Source organism: Pteropus alecto, unplaced genomic scaffold (assembly GCF_000325575.1).
Source record: "Pteropus alecto unplaced genomic scaffold, ASM32557v1 scaffold40, whole genome shotgun sequence".
NCBI classification, from domain to species: domain Eukaryota; kingdom Metazoa; phylum Chordata; class Mammalia; order Chiroptera; family Pteropodidae; genus Pteropus; species Pteropus alecto.
The window spans coordinates 603,845-617,450 of NW_006431919.1; the positions used below are offsets into that span (position 1 = coordinate 603,845).

Genomic DNA, 13,606 nt, shown 5'->3' on the forward strand with positions numbered 1-13,606 from the left:
ACAGGGTACCTATGAGACCTGTACCATTACTGCATGGTAGGCAGGACAAGATTATTCACTGTTTACACATAGAAAGAAAAGACTCCTAAGTTAATTGTTTTGTCCAATGTCAAATGGAAAGGATTTACAGAAAATGAACAACGTTTTCATCATTTCACAGTAGCTCTTAATTTTTTTAACGGGCCACATTTTTGTGTGTAAAAAATGCAACGGCAAAAGTCCATTGACTACAATTTAGCCCAAAATGTAGTAATTGGCTTGCTGTTGTTATTACATTTCTGCTTAAGAAGACAAATATTTTCACTGAAGTTTTCCACACTGCTATATTTATCTTGTTCTTGATCATTATCTCTTTGCATCCAACAATGAGTCCTTACTGTTACTAGTTCATAGCGCACTTTCATAGTGAGCCTCAGTAGGTACCCATCATTATGATCGTTTTACAAATAAGGTAATTCTGGTTCAGAAAAGCGAAAAGATTTTTCTAGGGTTCCTAAGCAGTCGTTTATTTCCCCCTCCCTTTACTTATTAACATACAGGTTAACATATTTGCTAAAAGCTCTAATAATGTTTCATGATTACCAAGTAGAGGGGTCTCCGGGGTGGAAGTCAGGGGAAAGGCAAATCTCTGTAGCTATGGGCTATTTATAAGTCAGGAGTCTTCAAATCAAGGCGTCTCATGCTTTAAAGTACTTATTGAACCACAACTAGGATAGGAAGAAGAAAGGTTATATTTCATACCAATAGCCTCTAAAAATTTATGTTGATTTCCCTTAGAGCTTTGCGATGGACTCTTCAAATTCAACACTTTGGAAAATGTGCAAAAACTTCAAAAGTGACATGAGTTTTCTTCATTTGTCCTGAGTGAACTCATTTGAATCAAGCATCGTCTTTCCTTCAAAAAGTGAAACTCATATTGCCTTATTTAAGAAAAGTCAATAAATCTTATTTTATGGAAATCTCCTCTTTAACTCAAGTATATTTAATGAGATGCACCACAACTGTTTGTTTCTAAAAAGTACAGAGCTGAATAGAAAGTGACCCCTGACTTTGACCAACTCACTAAATGGTAGACTAATTGGAGAATTCATTCACTTAATTCAGTAAATAGTCTTTAAGTGCTTATGACACTGAGAGACTTGCCTAGACAGTGGATTCTCAGTGGTAATTAAAACAGGTCTGAGTCTTTATAGTTTATAATTCAGAGAGGGAGCAAAAAAAAAAAAAAAAAGAATGATTATTAAACAAAATGATAAAATGTGAGAAAGAAAAAATCCATGAGATGCAGGAACTGACCTTGATATTGTTACAGATTGGCCTCCTGCTCACAGATAGACCTTGATGTTCTCCTGTTTAGCATAATTTCACAGAACATGTTAATGTGAAACCCACTCTGTCACCAAAGACGATACCACTCCAAAAGCATGCCTGAACACAGGCAAACCATGAACATTATTTTAACGACAAAATGCCAGACATCCTCTATCTAGACTGAAATGACTGACTGCTACTTCTTTACCAATTATGACTCTAGCCTTTGGTTATTCTTCCCTCCTTCAAAATAAGACTTTCTAAGATCAAATCACAGAATTGCTCCCACTTCCTGAGGGAATCCAATCCAAAGCAAAGCCAGTCTTTCCTAAAATTTTCCCAAATTAACCTAACAATCCCCAATCCTATATCCTTTCTGATATCCTTTTACTGAGACACACTATGGCTTCTCATGTGCCTGTAGCCATGCCTGGTTATCTGACTGCTCTCCCAGTTCTCCTAAGACAAAGGCCCTATCCGGAATGTGAACTTTGTGACTGGGACTCTGAACCATTCCAACAGGTCTCTCTGACAGTAAACATCTGCCTGAACAAGCTTAGTAAGTAAGCTACACCCTCTAGTGGAGAAACCACATGTAATATATCAAACTTCCTTTGAAGAATAGCACCTGAGAGAAAGTCCGGTTCAAAAGGAATGAAATAAAAAAAAGAAGAGAGAAAAAAAAAAAAGTGTGTGTTGGGGCAGGATTTCCATGGCTTCTGTACCTGAAAAATCCAGAGGAATCTCTGTATTCAGGCATGGCTAGCTCCAGAGTCTCAAAATATGTTAGAAATTTTTCTCTCCATTTTTTAGATCCATCTCTGCTTTCTTGATGTTGTCTTCATTCTCAGATAGGCTTTGATCACCTCACCCCACCCCATCCTCATCAGGCTGGTAAACCCTGGCAGTTGTAGAGTTATATAATTTCAGTAGAGGAGAGCTTTCCTTTGGCAAAACGTCGAACAAAAGATTTGACGCTTATTAGACTGGCTGGGATAAGACTCCTGAATCAGTTGTTATGGCTACAAGCATGCTTAGCTCTCATTGAAATGGACTGAATTACAGGGCACTGGCAGGAGGCAGGGATAAGGCAGTCCCACTATATGAACTAAAAGAGGATAAATAATTGTCCTTCAAATGAATATTGAGGCACTATTGTCAGGAGAAATGAATGCAAGGCAAGCATAAACAACAGATGCTTTGGCACTATCTTTTCTGGATGTTATATCTCCCTCCCCTGAGTCTGAGGTGGTCCTCAATCTCAAGCTCCAAAGCTCAATCTCCTGCTATTTTTCTGCCTTTACTACAGTTAACTATTTAGCCTATTTGTATCATAATAAATTATGATATACCTGGGAACTGAAATACTTTACTATCTCGGTAGAAAGCAAGGCGATTCACCCAGAGATCTAAGCTTCTTGGAAAACACATTTTCATAACAATACAAAATTATTTGACTTTCCATTCCACAAACTGTGGAAAGTATGGTGTCCTCCCAATTTCAGAGGACCCCAGAGCATTTATGTTCTCGTGGTTACTACTTGCTCCGAATCCCTAATTTTGCAGAGTTCTCCATCAGCCCCTCATTTCACCTTCTGATTCTGATGCCTCACTCACCATCACTTTGGTGTATGTTAGACCCTCCTCATAGTCCTTCATTCCTCAAGCACTCACAAGGTTATTTGGGGGTAACAAATGTTTTCTGAAGGTTTGTAATAATAGAGGAGAATAATGGCTAATACAGCATAAGAAATACATCAGAATTCTTTTGGTTAAGAATGATGAAAATTTAACTGAAACTTAGCTTAGACCAAACAAGAAATATGTGAATTCATGCAATTAGGAAGAGCCAGGGTGGGTCTTAATTCAAGCACAGCAGAATCCATAGACTTAAGCAACAGGAGTCTTATCTTCATCTCTGCCCTCGTTAGTCTATGAATTTCATTAAATGCTGGTTTTCTCATCTCCCACAAAGATTCCGTCTACATAATAATGGCTGCTACCACCTAAGCCCTATGTCCTTATAGCTCAGGAGCCAAAAGGAAAAGATTAGAGGTGGGAAGGGAAACCCAGGGTCCAGCCAAACACCTCTCTAATCAGTGCGCAACTGCAATCCCCAGATATGGGAAATAGAATGACTTTTTAAGTGATTAAGTGTCTTATAACCCCCCAAAATTAAATTTAAGCATAGAAATGAGGATTAAATCACAACTATATTATTTTGTGTTAAGAAAGGCTATGTCATTTAAAATGTCGTATTTTTTAAAAATATAGCATGATAAGGAATGTGATCAATCTTATAGTTCTGATTTGAAATTTTTAATTGATTTAAACATAGAATTTTAAGTTGAAAGAATAAGAATTTTATTAAGACTAAATATTGGCATTTTGAGAAGTTGTCGTTTGCCATATTTAAATGATTAATTGAATAAAATTATAACACTTATTTGGAAAGGTTTTGTTTGTTAAAAAACAGTTTTTGTTTGTTAAATTTAAGTGCTTAAAAGAAAAAAATTGAGTAAATAAGATTTATCCATTCATTCATTAATTCCTTCTTTCAACAAAATTTAACTGCGTGCCTCTCCCCAATCTGTTTATTTTTGAGGAATTGATTCACCATATAGTTATCTGATTGTCTGCCTCCCCTTACCAAACTGAAGATAGAAACCTATTATTGACTTCTGCTCACAATTATTTCCTTGCGCCTAGTTGAATGCCGGGCCCTAGAGCAAGCACTCAGGAAATATTAAATGAATGAATAAACCATGCGAGGCTCAAAAAACAACCAGCTTTTGAAAACTGTTTTCTCCCTGTTACTTTTGGAATTTAAGGACCATTCATTTTTGTACCAGTGTTGGGTACATCTAGGGTACACCTAGATGGACCCAGTTCACCAGCATCTTCCATTTCTTTCCTTGCAATGGCTAAATGAGGTTGATTCACTTTTTGCCTACAGGAGGGGCAATTTGTTCACTCAGCCAAATGCAGTAGAGTTACAGGGTATGTGAGGGAAAAGGTGAGTCCTGTGTGCAGTTGGAACATGCTGTTCGTGAAGGGAAATAAGATTGAAATGGTAGGCTGCAACCAATGCATACTGGGCCTTGGACATCTGGTTAACAAGTTACAAGCATATGCCTTAGGTTTCAAAGTCTAAGGAAAAAGGAGCTAGTGACACAATTCTCATGATGCTTTAAGCAGATTAATCAAATTGTCATTTGGAGAAAAATAATTATGAGTGCATAATTTAATAATTAAGAATATAAGTTTTGAAGCCAGATTGCTCAAATTTCACAATGATTCTTTGCAATTTACTAGCTGCATGATGTTTAGCAAAAGACTTAACCTCTTTGAACCTAAGTTGTATTACTTATAAAACGGGGCAAGTGATATTTACCTCACCAAGTTCTTAGGGATTAAATGTAAAGATTTAAAATAATTGGTGAGTGACACTGTAATTAGTTAAAAGAATGAAAACAAAAACAAACACAAAGCAAACACAATAAAAATAAGAATCTTTGAGGAAGGAAGAAGCTAAAGGCAGGATGATGAGACAGAGAGACACAGTTAATAAGTAGTGACACAGAAGCCCATAAGGGAAAGAAAAGTGAGTTGAGAGGGTGTTTGCAATTATTTCAAGTGTAGCTGCAAGCAGTCTGGACTGATTTTGGCACCTTCTGGATGCTTGGGCATCCTGACATTCCACTGTAGCAGGATTTCCCAAATTTTACTGAAATGTTCTTTGTAGATGATATCTTCCAGCATGCCTAGGAGAGGAGACTATTTCCTAATCACCAGGATTTCCCAAATTTCACTGAAATGTTCTTTGTAGATATCTCCCAGCATGCCTAGGAGAGGAGACTATTTCCTAATCACCTCTATAGCCTTGGTGTCTAACATATTCCTGGGTTCCATATAGCCTTTTAGGAAATGTTGGCTGATGGTAAATATTTCTTGGCCTTTCTAACGATCATTTTTCCTAAAAAGTAACTTTACTCTCATACTTCTAGAGATCAGGATAAAAGATCTGCATTAGATGTGGTGACAGGGAAAACACATTGTTAATTGTTAAAGACAGCTTGTTGAGTTTCCTAAGTTTCATCCTTAATCTTTTCACTTTTCTTGTAACATAACCTTGACCTTTTGAATTATGGTCCAAATTAAAAATGAAAAGCGAGGCTTTGTTGCCTAATGCTCACTCAGAGCTCATGTTTATAAAAGCCTCCTATGCAGGTTTTTCTCCTCCTTTTCTTCCTTCTCTTTCTCCTCCTCCTCCTCCATTTTTGTTGTTGTGTTGTTGTTTTGTTTGTTTATTTGTTTTGCCTAATTTACTACCTTGTGCTTGGCTATGAAACTGCAATTCTCTATGCGTATACATATATACGACACGCTTTCACAAAACTTCCTTATTTAACTTGGAAAAAATTAAGATGCTTTGAAAGTGAACTTCAGAAATATCACATGCTGAGATTTCAGTTCTTAAAATTGCAACTATAGTTGAGAAGGAAGATAGGAAAAGAGGCCTCTGAACAATTAAATAATAACAGCTAACCTTTTGTGGAGTTTTTGCTGTGTGCCGGGCACTGTTCTAAGTGGATAACAAACACTACTCACAAAAAACAAATGAGAGCAAGGAAGTGAAAAAAGATGGAAACCCTTGTGTGCTCTTGGTGAGAATGTAAAATGGTACAGCTCCTGTGGAAAAATTAAAGATGTTAGAATTAATCCAGTAATCCCACTTTTGGGTATATATCCAAAAGAATGGAAAGCTAGATCTAGATGAGATATTTTTACATTCACGTTCAACGAAGCATTACTAGCAATAGTCAAGAGGTGGAAAAACATCCCAAATATCCACTGATGGATTAGTGGGATGGATTATTATTCAACCCTAAAAAGGAAGGAAATTCTGACACATGCTACAGCATGAGTGGAACTTGAAGACATTATGATAAGTGAATGAAGCCAAAAACAAAAGGACAAATATTGCATGATTCCACTTATGTGGGATACCTAGAGACAGAAAGTAGAATGGGGCTGGAATGGGGAGGGTAAAGATGGGGTTAGAATGGGAATTGTTTAGCGGGCACAGAATTTCAGTTTGGGAAGATTAAAAAGTTCTGGAGGTAGATGATGGTTTAATTGCACAACAGTGTAAATATATTTAATACCAATGAATTGTACATCTAAAAATGGTTAAAATTATAAACTTTATTATGTATACTTTACCATAATTTTAAAAAATCATGTAAAGAATCATTCATGTGCAGACTCGACTTTTTACTGGTAGGGCTATCAGCCTTCCTTTTTGATACCTGTACTAATAAAATTTACATACGTCCAAAATTTATAAACAAACGATATAGTGCGGTAAAGACGGCCAGAAATTTTTTGCTACTCCTTCCATTAAGAGTTGGAGTCTTATTCTTTTCCCCTTGACTCTGGGCTGGTTTAGTGGGTTCCTTGATCAACAGAATGTGACAGAAGTTAAGTTCTGGGACTTGCAAGGCTAGATTACAAGTCTTGGTCCTTAGCTTTCTCCTATATGCTTGGAACAGCTAACTGCACTCCATACCCAAGTGCTTCCTTCCAGAATCCAGGGTTTTGCTGTGAGAAACGCAAACCAGAGGGAACGGTCACCTGTAGGCACTCCTAGGACGCTTCCAGCCTGAATTGCCAACCATGTAACATCCATTTGAGCCTGAAGTTAGCTATAGTCTTAGCTGATATCTGACTACAAATGCATAGGAGACCTCAAACTAGAACTGCCCAGCTGAGCCTAGGCAACCCACAGAATCATAACAGATCGTAACAAATTGTGTTAAGCCACTAAATTCTATAGTGGTTCGTTATGTAGGCACCATAACGATGTCCATTTTCACTTGACAAACCTGAGGTTTAGCGCTGAAGTGTTTGTCGTGGTCTGTCAGTTAAGCGGAGGAACATGCACTTGAAGCAGCCCTCTGGTCCTGAAGCCTGAATAGCTGACCACTAAATATAAAGTTTTTCAGGCAAAACAGCTGTAAATCGCAGAGTCGCAACTAATTCCCCGGTGTTAGACTCTAAGCGCTTCCGGCGCGGCGACGCCGTCACGGAAAAGAAGGACTGTTTCCCCGCCCATCCCGGGACGCCACTCTTAACATGGTCGCAGCGCATCAACGTCTGTGTAACACACCCAACATGGACATGGGGTGCGGGCTCAGCCCCGGATGACAACACTCCGGAAGTGCCCGAATAGCGGCGGAAGCGGAAGCGTCGCGGCGGTGGGGGCCGCGGGAAGCGTCGGTCGCGGTTCTCCCCTCCCTCTCAGCCACAATAACAAACGAAGGGCCGGCGTAGGTAAGGCGGCGGCCGGGTGGCCCGGGGGCGTGAGGCGGGCCGCAGAGCCCGGGTTGTGTGCGGCGGGTTGGAGCGATCGGAACGGGGGCTTCGGGACTCCCGACCTCCTGGGCTTTCGGTCTCGGGCCGCCTTCGGGCCTAGAGCACCCGGAAAGCAGGGATTAGGTTTGTGGTTGGTTCTTGGCCTTCTAGGCCTTGGTTGCAAGGTTTGCCACCTTGTCTGAATCTGGCCCAAGATTCCAACATCCAGAACCCTCTCTGGGTTTCCATTTCTTCAACAAAATGAGGAGATTTGGCTTCAGCAGCTTCTGAGAGCCCATCCCACTCCGGGCATCACGAGTTCCACGATTTTAGTGTTAAGTTAGTGTTTAAGCCAGTAAATTGGAGGAGGCCTGTAGTCAGCGTACTGAGAGGATGTCCCTGAGCAGGACCCAACGACTACATCTTTGAGAGGCGGCCAGCCCTGGGATCGGGGGCCCTGAGTTCTAGTCTTGTCCACCCACTCACTCTGACTTCGCCCAGGTCCATTATCCTTTATGTGGCAAGGTTGCTTAGCTGTAAAATAAATGTGGCGGATGCCTCTGATGTCCCTTCTAGCTCTGAAAATCAGATTCACAGCTCCCCTTTCATGGAGCCTTTCCTTAGAGACAGTCCTGAAAAGCATGCCTTTCCTGCATCCTGCATAGCCAGGAGTTGACTGATAAGAGACGTCTACCGTGTTTCTTTCCAGACAGCAAGCCGGCCAAGGGCAACTGAGCACATAGAAGGTTCCTGTGCTTCCTGTGCAGTGGGAAGCTCAATCCTGAAGACTTTGTTTTAGAAACGCATAGAAAACACCAATATGAAAAATAGGAGACCTTGTTTTTCTTTTGTCTTAAAACTTGTTATTAATTTGCTGGTTCACTTTGGGCAAATCTCTTCCTTTCGCTGGACTTGAGATTTTTTCATATGGCAAATGAAGGTTAGGTCACTGGTTCTTAGTCCTCTTTCACATACTCTCAGCACAACTGTAGAATAAAACAATGGCTCTATAAGGCCATGATGTTCTGGGAGAAGAGTGTGGTGTGGAACATACATATGTAGTCATATAGATTGAAAAATCTGTGCTTATAATTTTTAACTTTCATTTTTGACAATTTCTGGTTTAGGAGATCCCTAAGGCTCCTTCCTTTTCTTTAATATTTGTGATATTGTGATCCTTATGTCCTCTTTAGATAAAGAATATAGACTTTTGTGCATATGTTTGTTAAATGACTGTGTATCTGGAGATACACACTTTATCTTTGGTAAAAGAGATACTAAGGTATAGAATAGGAGAAAAAGGAAATTTGTTTCAGTAAGGTAAAGTGGCATAGTGAAATAAAATTGGACTTGAACTGGAATTGAAGACCAGGATTCTTGCTCCATTTAGCATTGCATTTTCTGACTTTGTGATTCAGGGCAACCCAGCTTACCTCTCTGGGCCTCAATTTCCTTATCTGGAAAATGAAGGGTAGGACTAGATTCTTTGACCTTTTTGGTACTATAATTCTGGGGTTGTTTGGTTTTTTTTTTGTTTTTTTTTTTGTTTTTTGTTTTTATCTAAGCAGCTTGTGGTATGTTATTTCTTTAGGCAAGAGAGGCTGCCTAAGTAGGAGACATAAAAGGTCTATGAAGTGAGAAATGGGGTCATATTAAGTGACATGAAAGATTACTTTGATATGAGCAAGCTGAAGCCACTCGAAACTGAAGAAAGGCATTAGAAACCTGAAAGGCAGGGAAGCCCTTGACTAGATAGCACGATGGGGACACTGGGAAGTTCTAAATGGGAGATAAGTGTTTTTGGTGAGGGCATTGAAAAGTAATTTAAGTTGTAATAATTGTAAAGACTGAGTTGTAAGAAACTGGTGGTAGAATCTTTCTCCACTTTGAGACTGTGAGCTTCATGGGAAGAGAGACTTTGTCTCCCCCTAGTCCTTAGAAGTAAGTAAATAAATAATAGAGTGAAGGGATGATTACTTAAAGGATGGATGGGTGTGTGGGTGGATGGATGGACGGACAGACAGATGGACGGATGGACGGACAGACAGACAGTAGCAATCAATAAAAGAAAAGAGCTTCTCCATAGATTTGCTATTAATTAGATACAGAATGAGAAATTGATACTGAATTGTGAATACTTTATAAAAGAAGAGGTTCCTAAATTTTCCGATTAGTTATAAGGTAAGTTGGTTTATCTCTGCCCTATAAAGTTTGTAATAAGGGACAAACACATACCCTGGAGGGTCTGGTATGATCTGGGTAAGGGAGTAATTAGTAGAATAAGTCCAGGATGGAGGAGGATGTTGGAACAGGTATAGGAAGATTTTTAGTCATGACATTTAGGGTGGAAGGGAGTGAATTTATATGGGTCTTTTATAGGTATCAGCGATTGTGAGAATGGTGAACAATAATGTTAAAACCTCTATAATGGAAATAGAGGATCAGAAAGAGAATAACTTGATCTTGTAAGCAAGAAAATGTTGGTGCTTCCTTACAACAGCCGGAGATAGCCATGAGGATTAAAGATTAAAAGATTGGGATCAAAAAAAAAAAAGTTGAGATCAATTTGGGAACAAACAGAATGAATTGAGTTCATAGAGGATAGTGTAGATTGGTTTGGGATGGAAGAAGATTTGAACTGGCAGATTAGAAGAAGAGCGTTGTGTCATGGAAGGACCCTGGTTCAAAAAATACTCACAAACAACACAGGGTTATAAAGAATGTACTTGGGCTGCCAGGAGAAAAATGATGCTTCCTGTGGCTAAGGTCTGTTAAACAGATAGCCACAGAATGACTGTAGGATACTCAGGGATGCTGTAGGCTACTGTGTGGGAGCCTATATTAGATGGACCACAAACCCTACTTTGTAAAGGAGGATACAGTCAGTCACAGTTTTATCAGACCTTGCAGAAGGCCATCTCCAAGCACTGGGGCATAGTTCTGGAATGCAGGGAGACAGCCAAGGTGCAGACGATTGACTTGATGATAGGATGTGTAGTGTGGATTGGGAGTCTGAATCCCATCCTGAGCGCTGACACTTAATATATGCCCTTGGGCAAGTGACATCCTCTCTGGTACTCTTGTCTATCTGAAAATTGAGAAAGCCAGTCTTGGAAAGAGACTTCTAGCTGAGCTTCAATATGTCTGCGAAGCCCCCGAAATTGTATATGTGTATTTCAGCATACGTGAGTCTGGTTATGTTTGTTTTTCTCTTGGGGAGATGATGTGCAGCTTTCATTATAGTCTCAGATGGGTTTGTGGCTCACAGAAAAATTAAGAACAGTGTGACTAGGTAGTCTCTGAGAGCCCCTTTTACTTTTTAACATTCCAGGGTTCTGTAATTCTGTCAGAATGACATTTCTTTGAGGTTTTGAGTCTAAGCCTCCAGAACTTGCTAACCCTAGAATTATACCTAGTCTGCAGATTGTAGTCTGCACATATTTACACTCACCTGTTATTAATAGTCGCCTTTCCCTTACCCTCCATGATGCCTCTGCTGGGCCAGCTGCCATGTGGCACCCTTATCTACTGTCGATAACTGGAATTTCCCTCCTTTCCTCTCCCCCTTTTAGCCTACTGCTGCTTTGAACCTTCCCTACTTTGTCCAGTTTCCCAAGTGGCACATGGTGATATTTTTAGGAGATAGGGGTAGGAGGAAACCAAGATATAGGAGGCTGGTCGTGGCCATCTCCTGTTCTCACTTGTTCTTATTCCTCACCCCACTGAGAAGAGCAGTTCAGAGAGGGAGTGCACATACAAGAGAGACACTGTCCCCACTTGGGACTTTGCATGTCTTGCATGGTTTAAACATTCAAATGTAAGTTGTGCACTGGGGCTACTCAGTGGTTCAAACGAAACCACAACATTGCAAAATAAAAAGGGACAGTAAAAAGTGGAATCATGAGATGAGGGTGTAAATTATTAAGTGGTGTGGATTTGGTAAAGAAAAGGGAAAAGGGCTAAGAAAGATTTTTACTTAAAGGATGAAAGGTCAAGAACATGGTATCTGTGAATGGTTTGAGTTGTCAAGATTCTTAAAGGCGAAGCATGTGCTAAAATACGATAGCTAGAGAAGAGTCCATGGTTGGATTGCTCTGTACTGGTTAATAGTCTTGTTGAGTCATTTACATGCTGCAGGGTGGCTGTTTGTTTGGTGTCCTTATTGGAGTAAAATCTGATTATATTTTTGCGAGGGGTACAGGCTTGTTGCTGAGATCATTGAGTGCTGTGATAGCAAATAGGAGCATGAAATGGTTCTTAGCTACCAGTTGCATGTGGAGTAATGGGAAGACTGGTGGATATTCATACATCAGACATTTGAGGATTTGTTATGAGCAAGGATTTAGCACCCAGAGGCAGAAGATTGAGATTCTTTTCCTTTCCCTGGCAGAGACTTGACTAATAAAATACTACACAAGTTGCTATAGTAGAAGCACATGGTAAGTCTCCCAGGGAGCTCAAAGAGGGGATAAGTAAAAGTTTTCACAAAGACTTAACATTTAAACTAGATTTTCAAGGTAAATTAAGAAAAACAAAACAAAACAAATTAGTGGTTTTCTAGGCAAAAAAAAAAAGGAAGGGCAGGGAAGGACATTCTAGTCAGTTAATAGCCTGTTAGGAATGAAAGATCAGTGTTTGTGAGAACTGAGGATAGTGGTCCTGCTGGAGTGAGTGTCCTGAGAGCAAGTGGTAGGGATTGAAAGATGAGATCGGAGAGTGGGCTTGAGGCCAGATTTGAAAGATTTTATCCTAGAAACTAGGATTTCTTGCAGGCTGATTTGGTCTTTGTGTTTTAAGAAATGAAATAGTAAAGTAGGCCAATCTAAAATTTTCAAACAGTGGAGAAGAATATGAAAAGTAAAAGTCTCTTTTCTGCTTTCCTAAACCTCTGTTCTCACTCTCCAGAGGTTAACCACATTAATATTTTGTCATAGATACTCCAGAATTGTCCCATGCAAACACAAACATTTTTGTCCTTTCTTTTATGCAAATTCAAAACCTTGCTCTTTTCACTTAATATGCAATCAGAGGAATGTTTTTAAAAGATAACTCTAACTTCAGTGTGGTATGGTAAACATTTATTCAGCAAATTACCTATTGTGGGCCTAGTGTGTGATAGGCTTTGTTCCAGGCCTTGGGGATACAGTGGTGGACATAATTTAGGAAGCCATCGCAGTAGCCCAGATGAGAGTTCATAGAAGCCCGGAAGCCAGTGGGATTGGATGCAAGATCAATATTGTGGTGAAATTGATAAGAATAGCCAATCAAATGACTGTAGGAAGTGAGAGATCTTACCTCACATATGAAGAAATTGATACTTAGAGAAATTGAATGAATTAGCTAGAAAGAATCAGAGTAAAAATTAGAATCCAGGACTCGTGGTTCCTAGGATTTTTGCTCTTCCTGAATAATGCATTTTTATATTCTCTACTGCTCTTCAGAAAACTGTGTTCTCCTTTGGTGTAATGTTTTTATTAATTTGATTCTGGTCTGTAATAATGTAATAACACTACTTTTGTATTTTAAAAAAAATGTTTTTCCTAGGTTTTATAAGGTTAATCTCTGCATCCGCGTTTGGTGCTTTAGTCTGTTCTCTGCTTGCATTCAGGTACTTTGGACTCAAGTAACCAAGAGGGGAGATTTGTTCTTTGATACTGGAGATAACGCAGCAATGGGCCCACGAAAGAAAAGTGTTAAAACATGTCTCATGAATAATGAGACCCCTGAGGAAGCAATGTCAGATGAGACGAAGGATTACATGAATCAACTTTCACATGAAGTGCTTTGCCATATTTTTAGGTAAGATTTTGTTGATTGACTTTCATCTACCTAGAATGTATAAGAACCAGTCCTAGAGCTGTGCTGTCCAATATGGTTGTCACTAGCTAAATGTGACATTTAAATTTAAATTAAATAAACTAAAAATCCAGTCCCTCAG

General features: G+C 39.5%; 1 protein-coding gene across 1 annotated transcript in view; it reads left to right on the plus strand.

Moving 5' to 3' along the window:
- Positions 1-7,499: 7,499 nt before the first annotated feature.
- FBXO38 (F-box protein 38) overlaps positions 7,500-13,606 on the plus strand; it is a 47,313-nt gene continuing 41,206 nt past the window's right edge. The window contains 2 exon segments of the mRNA XM_006906368.3: positions 7,500-7,647; positions 13,277-13,467. Coding sequence (XP_006906430.1) covers positions 13,340-13,467 — 128 coding nt within the window. The 5' untranslated portion in view covers positions 7,500-7,647; positions 13,277-13,339.